Source organism: Drosophila elegans, unplaced genomic scaffold (assembly GCF_018152505.1).
Source record: "Drosophila elegans isolate 14027-0461.03 unplaced genomic scaffold, ASM1815250v1 contig_149, whole genome shotgun sequence".
Taxonomy (NCBI): Eukaryota; Metazoa; Arthropoda; class Insecta; order Diptera; family Drosophilidae; genus Drosophila; species Drosophila elegans.
Genome location: NW_024545513.1, coordinates 7,725,673 through 7,740,864, shown reverse-complemented (window position 1 = coordinate 7,740,864; position 15,192 = coordinate 7,725,673). Strand labels below are relative to the sequence as shown.

The 15,192-nt window shown below is 37.5% G+C and overlaps 1 protein-coding gene across 3 annotated transcripts in view; it reads left to right on the top strand.

The window, feature by feature from the left end:
- Nucleotides 1–15,192, top strand: part of LOC108136596 — an 80,626-nt gene that overhangs the window by 27,541 nt on the left and 37,893 nt on the right. For all 3 annotated transcript variants that reach the window (XM_017257911.2, XM_017257910.2, XM_017257912.2), the window contains exon 3: nt 6,462–6,711. In XM_017257911.2, coding sequence (XP_017113400.1) covers nt 6,570–6,711 — 142 coding nt within the window. In that variant the 5' untranslated portion in view covers nt 6,462–6,569. The remainder of the gene's footprint in view (nt 1–6,461; nt 6,712–15,192) is intronic.

The window sequence follows — 15,192 nt, the reverse complement described above, 5'->3', positions numbered from 1 at the left end:
TGCCTGTGCCTGTGCCTGAAGAGGGACCAGCAAATAAAACTTTAACACTGTCGAGGGCGAGAATAACTAAAGGTGAACTTTGGTTCTAGCCAATTGCAAAAGTGTCACACATTTGTTAAAGGGACTTAAGGCGATTTGGTTCGGCTTAACTTACTCAAAGGTTAGCTTTTTAATTGGCTAAGTCCGGATTATTTCAACACAGACACTCTCACTTGGCAGCTCGTTTTAAAAATCTTTTATTTGCATTGTATTTGTGGCATATCCTCTTAAATAACATTATTTATATATAAATATCAACATTTTTTGTCAATAAATGAAAAATAAGGAAATACTAATAAATAGCTCAGTTTATAATCTGATTTAAAACATATATCTAAAAATATTTTATTTTTAAATGTTTTTCCGGGTTGCATCGGCATTTTCTCTTATACAAATATTATCTCTCTATTATACAAGTATTATATAAAAGTGTTCTTAAAAGGCAATGAAAAAACCCAAATATCTCGGTTAAAACTATTTCCACTATTCATGCCATTTAAAGTACAAATAATAATCGTATTTGAAGCATATTTCATGGATAAATATTTTGTTTTATGTGTATATACTTCAAATGTAGCTATATTAATCTTTCTTTAATATGTTTAAATTTGTGGTATTTTTCATTTTACACAAACAACCGGAATTATTTCATCTAGTTGATGTATATATCAATATAAATGAGAATATCATTCTTGGGACTGGTTTCTTAAATATTTTAATTAGTCAAAATTGTATAGTTAATTAGCTTCGCTCCACGGTGCACTTAATTTTGGTTCCATGGGCATGTCAACAGATTCTTCGCTTGGCTTTCATGGGCAGTAATTGTTGTTGCCGTTGTTACTTTATGTAGATGTGACGGGGCAGGTTTTTGCCATTTTGCCAGGGCCATGTTCGAATTTGTTTCAATTCCAAGGACCCAGTCATCAGGTCTTCGCTGCGACACGTACGAGGCATGAAGTCATGGCATCCTGCAAAACAGGGATTCAGGGGATGGGGCGCCGCCTTTGGTGGCCAGTCAAGAGTGAAACAGGGCTGTTAATATAAAGTAGGTAATTGAGATGGAAGATGGAAAGCGGGGGAAAACTCTCGAACTTGTTCAAATTAATCAAGTACAGTGGACTTGGTGCGTGCTTCTATATTTCTTTTGCTTTCCCCCTAACCGCTGAATCAGCAGTTTGGCTATAAAATCATGCGTGGCCCGCAGACAATGAATGCACATAAAAATAATAATTGGAATTGGAAATGAAAACAATTTTCATGGCACATGAGTCGGCGCAAAACTCTCCCAACAAAAAAAGTTTTCCCCCGACCATTTAGTCAATGAAAAATACACTTTTGGGATTATTAAGTTATATATACTCATACGTATTCTAAATCACTGATGAAATAAGCTATATCAAAACAAAGGGCATTTATTTTGTAAAGAAATATTTTAATGATATTGGTTTCTATAATGCAAAAAAAAATCGATCTAAAAATGTTTAATAAATGCCAGAGCAAATGTTTAATTGTATATTCACATATTTTGTTTACATGTTGAATCTGTACTTAAGATAAGTTAAATAAATTTAAAAAAACTGAAATCTAGTCTAATTTCAGTAAGTACAAAATTTCTTAATTCTTTATAGCAAATTTTTTGTTATAACTTTTTGCTCTGTGTTGGCTTGTTTGTCTCGGTCATAACTCGGTTTCCAATTGTGTTCAGGTGCCGGCCTCTGAACTTTGGCTATTGCCAATTTTCCTTTGCCCATTGTTGGGCTATTTCTTTGGACTACTCAGCAACCTTTGAACTTATCGACTCTTTTGGTCGGGTGCAATTATTACCCCAAGATGGCTCGCCAAATCGAGTATGCTGCCAATTTCGAATAGCCTGCGAAAGCCAGTCGAGTCCTTAATGCGCTTATCAGTATCACCCACACACACTCTCGGCCACGTCCTCTTCCGCATTCGCATCCTTTGCATATGCATGAGTCCTACAGGGCGACCCACGCTGCGTATGCGTAATGTGCGTATGCGTATGCGTAGTGTGTCGCTCTGGTTTCTCGCCATTTTTGGCAAGTGGCCTGTCGCCAGTTGGCAACCTGAAGGCAGTCCTGCCTGTGGGCCGGAAAAGCGATTAGGGAAAGGCTTAAATAATCCAGTTCCCTTCGATCATATCCGGCAATTCTGGGTCAATGATGTGGAAAAATGTTTATGACCTGGGCTGTAAATGGGTGCCATTGCAGAGATAAAATAATTATATTATTTTTTTTATTATTACCTCGTAGACTTATGTTTAATTAGTTTTATATAAGAGGATTTTTCTGTCATTTGATTGAAATTTCAATTATTTTGTAATTCAATGTTGAAGAAGTTTTCCAAATTTTTTTTGTACATATTTCAAATATTATTTAAAATGTTCTTTTGAGAATTTTTTTTATAAATTTTATACAGTTGCAGAGAGTACTCAGATGTTGTGTTTTGTTTTTGCCCATTTGAATTCAAAGCTGTAACCGTGCTTAAAACTGTTGCTCCTACGTGCTCATATATAATTCCGAACTGCACCTAAGACAGGCGACCCCCTTAACCCCAGATGCCCAGCTGTCCAAGGCAGGGTACAAACACAATACAAAAACGTAAGCAATAAAATGAATTTTTATGCCGCATTTTCGCAATGCAGGATAACACACACTCACACACACACACACACACACTCACTCACAAGCACACACACTCAGAGGGCGTCACCTCGACAAAAAATATGTGAATGTTACCTTTGGTGCTGCCACCAGCCCATGCCTTAACCCACAAAGCCCTTAACCCTACACACACCCACCCTCAGGATGCATTCCAGCAAACCAAAAGCGAACCGAACACATTTACACATGTAAGTGCATAAAAAATGTTTATGAATTTCAGTTTATGGCGCGTAAAACACGCCAATAAATGTACCAAGGCATTAAAAATGCCTTTCCCCAACGGCCACGCCCCCACGCCCCTTTTTGGGGGCCCACTCGTTGGACTTTGCCGCACTAATAAACAATCAGAAATGGGCATAAAGTATGGGGAATCGGGCAGGAATGGCAAAACGGCCAACGACAGCGGGGAATTTCCCTCCTGTGTTTTTCCTCACATTTTCCTCTTGGCCCCTTTTTTTCCCATTCCAATTCGCCATTTTTTTCTTCTTTTTTTTTTTCTTTGCCAGAAGGTGTTAGTCGCCCCGCTGGCGCAGTTCTTGTGGGCGCCCCCTCCCCCGACCACGCACCCCGGCCCACCATGAATATTTATGCAAAACACACACTGAAACAAACACACACATTTGGACTTCTGTTGGTCTTTTCCTGTCAGTCTCGGAGTCCTGAGTCCTGAGTCCTCTGTCCTGGCTCCTTGGTGTTTCCTTATTGTTGGCTGCGTTATGCCAAGTGCGCTCTAATGCACTTTACGACACTTTATGGCAGTTTTCCGGGGGCAGAAATTATGGCAAATTGATGAGAATATACATATGTGACATGGCTCCGTGCTGGTGCAAAAGTTTTTGTCATCTTGTCATTGAAAAGACAAGAGGCTGGAATTTACAAACTACAATATATCCGTATGTTCTGGATCGCATTATTGGTATTTGTCCCAACAAAAAACTCATTTTTGTTAGTACATTTACATATTGATTAAAGAACATTAAAGGATTGGTCAAAGACGTATTGAAGTAGTTGGTAAATCTTTTAATTCTTAAATACGTAAGTTGACATATTTAAATTTTTCCATGAATTTCACGAAATTATCATTTTAAAAGCACTACGAAATATTTTTCAAAGCATTTTATTCTACGTAGAATATTCAAAAATTTTGTACCTTCAAAATTTTTGTTTAATAGAATCAAATAAGCTATTAAGCAAATCACTTGCGTTTTTAAATTGTTAACTATTTCACCTGTGATAGTATTTTATATAGATTTTGCGATTTTTTGCGAGTATATCAAGCACTAAAGGCCGTCAAACCCTGCGTTTCTTTTATTGATGAAATTAGAGCTCCCAATAAACATTCCACCGATTGCCGGGCAAAATCCTTTCGCCAATTCAGTTGGAACTGAGCCCTTTTCTTGCCCACAAATGCCACCAAGCATTTGCGTCAATTGCGCACTTCTTCCCTTTTATTTGGCCTAATGAAAGTCCTGGGCAATGTCCCGCTTCTGGCCGTGATCCCTGTTCGGGGTTTTTAGCGCCCTTTTGTCTCCGGCGGACGCCCCCATGCAAATTGTGTGGGCGGGGCAGCTGTTTTTCCTCGCTTTTCCCCCTTTCAAGTGGCCTGAACTCAGTTTTCCCCATTTTTCCTAGCCATTCCATTCGTTTGTAACAAGGCATGTTTTTTTTCTGCTTTTTTGAGTACTTAACGCCACGAGGAATCGCCTAAGACAACTGAAGCGCAAAAAATGCGAAAAACATGCTGAGAATAAAGTGCAAAATCGGGGGTAAAGAATGGCTAAGTGGACGAATGGGTGGCGGGGCGTGTAATCAAAGCGTTTGGATATCAAAGATTCGGAGAAAAGCAAAGTTATGCATAAATTTTGGACGCCGTCGCGACTGGCGATCCAAGCAAACCAACCCAACAAAATCAATACAGGAAACAAATTAGTTTCGCCTTAAAAGCAGAACAGTATCAAAATAAAATTTCAACAGTAGCATGGACAAAATAATACCGCAAAAAGAAAGAAAAGTACATACTCATGTCTCATAAAAATACACTAGAAAAAAAAAAACAATCACCCGGCTGTTTGACCTTTAATGTGGTTCTTTGTTTAATATTTATTTTATATAGATTTTTGATCTTTGTTTGCTTGGTATTTCTCATATCTTAAAGTTCAAAAATACATATAAATACGTACTGTATTATTAAATTGTATCATAATATTAAGTTACCGCCAATTTGACATTGAAAAGTGAGAAGAAGGGTAGTAATATATTTTTAAAGCTTTATCGACACTAGGAAAGGCCAGTTAAAAATGTAAGTCTTTGGGACTTTATTTTTCTTGGAAAGTATTTTGCGTGTACAAATAGGACCCTAAGTGACATTGTTTGTTGTGGTGCCGCAGGACACGAACAGACACGAGAGCCTAATAATAGCCGCACATAAAATTTTATTAGCACGAGCGTAACAATTCAATTGGGTCATGTTTTATGACGCCACAGGGGTGGCGAGGGGTCGGTTTCCAGGGGGTGCAGAACCCGCTGAAAAGAAAAAAACTGCCAACACATTTGGGTCAGTCAGGTGCAGTCGGAGGCCCCGAAAAAATTGGAAAAAAGAATGTGGATGTGTGCAGGATGCCCTCCTTTCATGTTTTCCTGGATTTCACTTTCATCAAACGATGTCAGTGAGAAGGGAAAATATTTGTGACAAGAAGGATATTTTCAAAGTCTTGAATTAAGGGTTAAGAAAGTTTTTCTGCTCTCTACAAAGAAAATAAGTACATTAAAATCAATAATAATGTATACAATATTTCTATTTTTAATCTTACATTTTGTATCACCCCAAGAATGAGTTTTCTACTTTATTATTTTAAATATATTTATAATTATTTAACTCATTTCTACGGTGTAAATATTTTAAAATTTAAAAAAGTACTACAACAACAGTTAAGCAATTCATTAAGAAACAACACCCAATTAATTACATTTTTAAATTCCATACAAACACCCTTGTTGCCTGCCGTCAGCGTGTTTAGTAATCCTTCACCAAATTCCCAACAAATTGCAATATATTTGTCTGCAATTTGCCAACACTTGATGGGATTATCATTTATTTTGGTGCTGACATTTCGCCAGCGGCGAAAACTCAATTTGAGGAAAAACTCATTTGTTGGCGCGACGAAAGGAGCGCAAAATGGTTTGAACAAACTCGAGCAATTGTCTTACACTCGCTTCAATTGGATTTCCGTTATGTTGCTTCTGGTATAGTCAGGGCCAAAATAATAGCACTAGGTCTGTATTTTGTTTTAAGTTTTTTGTGCGGTACTTTACATTATTCTAATAAACTTCTAATTAAGAAATAGTCTATAATTATATTGATTTTCTTAATATTGAAAATGTTACATTTTTAATTTGAAATATTAAAATTGACCATAAAAATTTATGAAATTTTAAAACAATTAAACAAACAATGAAAACAAAAATTGTAAATTCTTAAAAAGAATTAGAAACAGTTGGACTTTATTGCACATTGCAACAAATAATTTTATTGTTGTATTGGGAATATCATTTTATGTGTTCATTTAAAAATATTTTATTATAATCTCGCCCAAATGAATGTCCTTACAGAATTTCAGTTATCATGTGATTTTCCATACGACGACAGCTATTTTAATGCGCATATCTGTGGTTATATTGTTTCTTGTTCATGTTCTATATCCTAGACTTATCCTTGGCGTTCTTTTTTTTAACAATGTTTTACAGTTACGTGTGGAGGACTCTTACTGCGAGCGGAAAGAGAGAAAGAGAGGACGCCAGCGGGTTAGAGGGAGGCGGAGACAATAAGACTGAAGCTGGCAAACCTTACACAAAATGCGAAGAAGAAGAAGCACTGGCAGCGCACAACAACCACAGCAGCGGCCACACGAACAGCAACAGCAACAAAATCAAAGGTTAATCCCCGACCCACGCTGTTCGCTGCTAATGTTGCTAATTGTTGGCCAAGCAGTTTACGGTAAGTGCCACAACATAGCCAACGGCATAAGTGCGGGGAACGGGTGTTAAAGTGCGTTACTGCACTAAGAAAAAATATGAGCTTCTCTTAATATTATATATAATTTTTTACTGGCTTTATTTTAATTTTTTTTTGTATTAAACAAACATTATGTTAGAACTTTACACATGTAATGCTTATTCATTAATCTAAATAAAATGACTTTTTATGCATTTTTGGTTGAAAAAGTTTCAAATAATTTCTAAAATTAATTAGCTTTCAAAATCTCCCGCTAAATTCGTATGCTTTCAGCACACAAGTTTTTTAATATATTTTTCCTTGATTTAATTATACATGAATAAGTACTTTATAAAATCACTTATAAAGATTTCTAAAATAGCAGTCATTATTTTTCGGCCTGTGTAAGGCAATAAGGATCTCACACATGCGGAGACTTACTTTTATTGGGTGGGACATGGCCATTGCCCCGTTCTCTGACCTCATTAGACGTTCATTTGTTTGCTTATTTATGCGGACACACTCACACAGACACTGGGGAACTGGGAGATATATCGGCGATAGGTTGGATCATCATCTATATGGCCATATGGCATTTGCGGCCCTTTGTGTTACCAATTTCGCACACAAGTCGAATGCATACATTTTCGCATTTGGCCATAAAAACTCAAATCCTAAATGTACGGGCATGCGTGTGTGTGTGTGCATATGCCTATATGAGTGTGAGTTTGCCCCAAATTGTATGCTACAAAAAGCCACGCACAAAGATGATATATGTGTGTTTGTGCTTTGGTAGAATTTTGTGTTCGGCTGCCTGTAATTAATTGACTCGAACTCGCACATTTTTCGCATCGAGCACAAAAACAAGTCGCAAACTTTTCGCCCAGACAAGGTTCTTTTTTGTGTGTTTGTTTCCCCCTCTTTTAACACATATATTTTGCAGTGTATGTGCAGTCAAGGTCGTGTAAAAAGGACGGCAATTTCACGGCATTTCCCATCCCTTTGTTTTATTATGTTTGTCGCATTTTGTGGCAGCTGGCCAAGTTGGTCATCATAGCACAAATACACAAAATACGAGAATACTCCACAACACAATCCCATTTACATATTATGTCTGCTTGTACCTGCATTCTTATGTATCGATATGCATAAGTATGTCCTTTTGTCGAGTTGAGCTCACTTAATTGGCCGATTGTTTGCCAGCTTAACTTTAAGTCCCAGGGAAATCGATAACAACCTCAACGGTTCTCGATTGCCATCGATTTGTCAGCGACTTTTCGTGGTCTCAATTAAAAAACTTTTCATGCTAGAAAATACAAAGGGATTGCTTTATTACTTTAATTAGGAAGGTACAAAAACTTTTTGCGTCGAACTTTTGAAAACAAGATTATAACTCTTTAACCAATGGCTTAATTTGAAAAGAAGAAGGTGTTCAAAGCTTACAAATTCAAATTCAGCTTTTCAATTACAATTCTGCATAAGAGTATTACGATTATTAAATTACGAGTTAGAGCAAAAAAGGATTAAAGTTTTTTTTAAAGCAAGCTCAAAATCTCGATAAATTAATGTTTTTAATTAAAATTACAATAAATCAGCTTTGAAACCGCCTGTAAAATTTGTACAATATATATATATATATGCCCAACTCCAGCTAGACGAAAACACACTCAATTGTCCTGCCATTATAGTGACTGTCTCTCTGGCCAATTGACACTAACCTCAAGACCGTGCAACGCCCCCTTGTCCGCCCCAATATCCTTGTGTGTCACCGCAAATGCGTTTTCTCAACTAAAGTAATTGATTGACGCCACTGGACGAGCATTTACCAGACGTCCTGTGGTCCCTGGACTGGAACGAGGATGGCGAATCCTTTGATAGGGATTCATTTAATTGCTCCTGCTAGGGCTGGTCGTCGTTGTAGTCACTTCGAGCTGACAAATTCACCCACCTGTCCGGGTGGACAGGACATTTTTCGGCTTTTAGTAAGTGAAGCTGCAAAATGCCAAGGGTCGGTTTTTGTAACCCGAAATCGTTTAGTAGGACAAAAACATGGGGCAAAAAGGTCAACGACAAAGACGAAGCCACATTAAATTGCCTAATTTTTTTTTTGTTTACGATAATAATTTACGTAACGCAGGCGAAGGATTCAGTTTCAGATTCAGATCAAAGGGAGGAGGCAGCTGTCGGCAGTCTATCGTAATTGTAAATTAATGCATGCAGAAAATGTGACCCCCACAAGATGGCGGCGACCGGAAGTCAACTCTCGCACGCTCACACACACACAAGTCCTAACCAAATTGTTGCCTTCACGCTCGATGAATCCAGGGTAGCAAAGGGTGTATATATTTACTGGACAGGATAGTAGATTAAGGATACAATTATTCCTTCAAGTCAAACCAAAATTCCTTTTCTCAACTAAAAACAAAACTAATACAAATTGTCTGACAGATTTATCCTCTATTAAAGTTGCAATAGTGATCAAGAACTTAAGATTTTCTTAGTTGTTCTCTTAGTTTCTTCTTACACAAAAAACACTATACAAAATTTTGTCAAAAAAAACTATTTTTTTTTTTTTAATTTATGAGAAACTTTGTTAGCTTAAATACTAAACTTATGTAGGTTAAATTAATTTTTATATTCAATACATTTAAAATGTTTAAGACTCAATGAAGAGAATCCATAAGTACATCAAAATATGCGAACCCTTTCCATTTTCTTACATTGTCGCTGCCTTTTCTTGTATTTTGTTATTTTACTTCGCTTCGCCAATAATTGAATAATTTTGACATGAAAAATGGCACAAAGGATGCGGCTGGGGGGTGGGAAATCCGGGGTACAAGACCCAAGTTTATCGGGGCGAGGAATTTACCACACGTGGCAATCAAGCGGAAATATTCGGCAACGGAATGTGCTTGCATCAAAATTCGAATGTAAAAAATAAACAAAACCAAATTTAAATGGGAGAGAGATATATTCGTATATAAATGGTATAAAAAAAAATGGCTGGCGAGTGGAGAATTTCCATTTGATTTTGGTAAATCGAGTGGCAGCATTTCCTAGGTGTCCGTTTGGCTGCAAAATGTAAAAGGGAGTATGGGCATGGGCATGGGTATGGGTATGGGTATTCTCCTGCCAGTGGGGATTGCTTTTATTTATTTGAAATTAGAAACTGCCAACTGTTCCCAAAAGTGGCCATTAATTAAGGGCTATGGGCTGCCTGCTGGGGCAGCTACTGGGGATTGCGTAATGGCTGCAAAATGCTAACAAATAGCCAGTTGCCAGTTTTGAGTTGCCATCTTTGCAGGAGATGGGATTGACTGAGTGGGACAAATGGGAGTTGGATTTGTAAATAATTGTCTCACCTTTTCCCCTAAACAAACGGACAATCAATTTGCGAGTTGGCATCGAATAACTGGAAGCTGGCTTGTGTCATTCCCTCAATCAGCTGAAGATGTATGGTGGAGCGATAAAAACGCTTTCCTTGCTTAATTAATCAACGTTGGATAAGTGTTCCAACTGTTTAACCGCACTGCACTAATTTTACTACAATTTCCATACAATTTTAGTAATCAATTTATGTCATGTCACAGTTTCTCTTTGAATTACATTACAATATAAAAGTATGGTAATGCATTGAAGTATATTCAAATCAATATTGATGATATTAGCTTTGTTAGTGCAACATGTATGTGATGGCGAAAATATGAGTAAATCGATCGGATTATTGTTTGATAAAAAAAATATCTGAATCACTACAGTAATTTAATTCAAGTCTTTTAGCTTGATTTTACTATAAGTTATAATATGCTAAGATGAGGTTTTAAATCATGCATTATGCATTTTTAAAATAATTCCAACTCCAGCTAATTTGTCACTTTTAGGTGCTGGTAAACTCAACACTTTTCTGTCCACTTTCTTAACCAAATTTAAGGAGATCTAACCAATGTTTGTTTAAAGCACTTTTCATGCTCCTGTCACGGCCCGTCGCACTTGGCCATTTGCTCCAAATGTTTGTTGACCCAATTGTGGACGCCTTGGCCCTCGAACGAGGAAGTGAGACGGGGCTTTGCTGGCCATCTCGCTCTCGCTTTCGTTCTCTGGTCCAAAACTTAAAGAAGTTGAGGGAATTGAATTGGTTTTGACTTTGGTTTTGGCTTTAGCTTCAGCTTTGGCGTTATTCAACATTAGCTAATTTGTGTTCGTTCCTTGCTCTGGGATTTTTCTCTGGTCGTATTGCCTCTAATTTCTGCATCTTGCACTTGGCTTTTCCGCCGTTTCCCACTGCTGCCTTCTGCTTGTTTTGGCCATTCGACTTAAGTGCCATCCTGAATTGTCCTGGCTGCTTCTGTTCCTGCTTCTCTGGCTGTCTTTTGACACTGATTTCAATTATAAATTTGTTTTTGTTTTTCCCTTGTTTGGTACGAACCATTCCCATTTCCTTAACTTTCCTGGTTCCTGTACGCTTTTTTCTCTCTCTCTCTCTCTCTCATTTTCTCTCTTTTTTTTGTTGTATCTTCAATTTTTTCCGAGCTGCGATTGCTTTCTCAATTGGTGCCGCTGCTATGAGCGTTTGTCTGGCTATCACTTTTAATCTAAGTTGGGAACAATGCTCGGTTCCTCTGTCTCTAGCCACGCCCCTTTAGTTGTCCACCGCTCCCCTTAGCCCTGTGTAGTCTACCTTACTTTTTTTCCCTTCAGCCAGGATGTGAGCTCTGCCGGACTTCTTTTTATTTCTTTTTAAAGGGCCATAAGCTTATGTCTGGCACTGTGGCTTGGTAAACATACTGCGCGAAATCATATTCAGAAAATATATTCGCAAGCGAAATACAAATTTTTGAATAACTTTGCTGAACAGCTGTTGTGGGAATAAACCACTTGTTCTAACTGTAAACATTGTAAGGAACTTTTTAAGAATTAAGTACATATATTTTATTTAAATTATAAAAATATTTTATAAAGAAATGTAATCCTTAAAAATCATTTTAAGAACCTCATATGTTTTTTGTTTTTTCCTCTTAATTGTTCTTTAATGTTTTACCTGGTTGTACTATTGTCTTACACTTCGTCATGCTTTTGGCTGAAGGTTCTGTCACTTGTACTTACCTTTCTTATCAATTTCTTATATTTTTAGGGTTTTCTTTTTGTCGGTAATCCTGGCGTCTATTATCCCTGTCTAAAGCATTTTATCAATTTTGTTAAATCCTGTTGTGAATTTCAAAGGGCAGATGGATTCGGTTTTCTTGAATAAAGGAAAAAGGGTGTAGAATTAAATTCAAATTTAATGAAACCAGCTGAGTATTTACTTCATACATTTTTTGCTAGTTTTGTTGAGGCTTTTCTGAACTCTTGTTAAATACCTCGGCATGAAAATATTCATCTTAGTATAACCTCATTTTATTACACTTTCAGCGTTTTCCATGAATTGTTTTCCTTGTCTCCTTATTCGCATTCTCGATTTCCCGCTGCCAGGTGCTCACCCACCCATCACCAACCACCCCCCCCAACCAGCCTTTTCTAGACCAGATCTGAGTGAAAATGCAGTCAACCCTAATCAAATTTTCGCTGCAAATTGACAGTTTGCCTGCAGATTTTCATTTCGCGTTTTCATTCCACCCACTAAGCACGCACTGTAGTGATAGTATAGGTGGGGGGGCTTTTTTGGGGTCGTGGTGGTGGTGAAGGGGGTGGTGTAAAGGGGGCGGTGGTTGGCGGTGCGCTTGTATGCCTCGGTTAAAGAGTTCCGTTCGTGTTCAGATTCCGCTGGCTATAATTTTCATACCCGGTATTTCATAAACTAAAGGGTATAACGTATTTCTTGCAATGCAATGCAATTGGTAGAACGTACTTTTTTCAAATCTATATATTGTAATAAATTAAAAAACCTTTAATTTTTGTATAAATAAACATTTATGTGATCAAATTTGATACAAAACTCTTATATGTTCTTAAACTTCTACAGATACAACAGTAGTGAATATTAATTAATTAATCTAAAATGTTTAAGCTGAAAGTACGAGATATTTATGTGAACAATCGTTTCCGTTCTTAAAGTTGTATTTTTCCTAGGTAAAATATTTCTTTCAAACCTTTTTAATACCAAGTATCTGATAGTCGAAACATATAATGTTTTTGTTTCAATTCATTTTCCCTTGCCTTCTGTACTTCTCGTTTGGTTCCGCTTCTGGTTCGACGTGCGCCCCTGTAGCCTGAGGGGGGCTTTTGTGGGGGGGAGATGGCATAAAATAACATCCCCTTTTATCATCTGACATAGCCGCACGCTGATTTCATTTTAAATCTCTGTGCCCTCACTCAAAATTAAAACGACATGAAGGCTCGGGGTCGCAGGCTTGCCAAAGATCCGCCAGTTTCTGTGGGATAATGCGCACTATGGACGGGTGGCAGGAGCTACAAGCTAGAAGCCAGAAGCCAGAAGCCTTGCTCTCAATTTGCCTGTCGCAATCCAATTGTCGGGCATTTCATTTCAATTTAACAATTTTGAAATCCCTCCCTCCACCCAACGAACGGAAGCGAGCTGCATGTTGCCGTGTCGGTGGATGTTGCAAATTAATCTGCGGCATGTCGCCGCTTCAGTTAGTTGGGCTTGACATACTTATTGTCTCCGACTTCCGGTTCCTGCCGACTCCAGCCGGATTATGTCGGTTTGGCCACCGCAGCAGATATTTTGTTTGCATTCGCCAAATTTGATGTTTTCAATTGGCATTACATGGGGGGATGCGATTTCTGCCTGGGCACGGGAACCAAATCCCAGCCGTTGCACAAAATCTCTTTAAAAGCGAGCAAAAAAAAAAACATTAAATGGCAAACAGAGAAAGACAAATATGGGTAAAAATTCACTGAAAACAAACACAAAATGGTGGCCCAAAAGCTTAACAGAGTGAAAACAGTTTGTTAATAAAAAAAAGAGTAAAAAAAACTTCAACGCGATCAACACTTATAGATATATTTATACGTAGACTTGCGTAAACACGCATGTCTGTTTAAATATACCTTTTTTTGCACAATATTTGTAGAATGCTTTCGTTTAATTTTTAATGACTTAAACACATAAAAACTCAAGAATACATTTAAAGATTGGTTATCAATCAAAAACAATTATCAATAAATGAAAATTGATTTAAAATAAAAATTTCTAACTGTGAATGCCAATCAATATGCAATTTTATGACTAGTCCAGCAAGGTATGAAATTCCAAATCACAATGCTTACAAAGTTATTTCAAAAATGTTGTAACATTACTTTAAATTTAAGCATCAAATTTAGCTTAAGTTTTTTTGAAAATTCTATTAAATTTAACAGATATGATTTACTGTGCGCATTTTATCTGTAAATAGTTAAGAAACGATTCAATTACCATGGTGAATTCAATTGAACGGCTATTAAAATGACCTAGCGTACTTAAAGTTCCAATTAAAAACGCCAACAACCAAAAAGCAGATTGGGAGAAGGGGATATAACATGCTTCCTCCTGATAAATGCATTATTGATGATTATGGTTTGGAGCGTGTACATGGTACACATTTTCCCACTCCCCATTTTCATCTAACAATTAGAAATATAAGTTTTATTAACTGAACTACCTTGCAGGTGATTCCTGCCAAATTCTGGTTTTCAGGAGGTAATGAGCTTAGCTTACATGGGCGTGGCAGGGGCGTTTGGATGGCTATTACCTACCTACAATAAATTTTAACAGCGGACACGAGATGTGCATCCTTTGTTGCCGGGTTGCCATGTTTTATTGCTAATTGCAACTTCAGGTTGCATTGTGGCTTCTTCGACAGCGTCTGCCAGAGGCGACTGCCACGCCCACTGGTGCAAAAGCAAAAACTTTGCTACCCAAAAAAAGAAAATTACTTTCGGTATATGTGTCGCCTTGTTGGCAGCTCTATTGCGCCATCTCTACCCGATGTTTGCGCCACGAAAAATAATAAAACTGATTTTATTTATGTGCTGCGCCAGACCAAAATTGAAATTCTGCAACACGAGCGGCAACTTGAGATGCAGCACCACTAAAGACGAAGGATGAGAGTCCTGCCAAAAATAAATAAAAAACAAAAACAAACACCCAGACAATCTCCATCGCGTGTCTTAGTTATTGTTACTATATCCACTCCATCTTCATCGCCCGACGAGTGGTTTATACCCGATAATGCTGTTGATGTTTTCCGCTTACGGCTCACAATTAATGGCACATGTGCGAAAAGTTTCTATAAATTATTATCGGCTTGGTCCATGTGTATCTGTCAGTCGCACACCTTCCAGCAGATACTTTCCGCCAGATGCAGGCCGCAAATGGTCCATCAATCACACGTTCGTTAGCATTTATTCCCTTTAAAATTTACATTAAACATTTACAGATTGCAACAAACACCAAACGCTTTGTAGTTGCAGGTGGCCGGAAAAATTCATACATCTCTTCATGTATATTTAAATTCTGAGTCATCATGATTTGATGAGTGTTTTAGG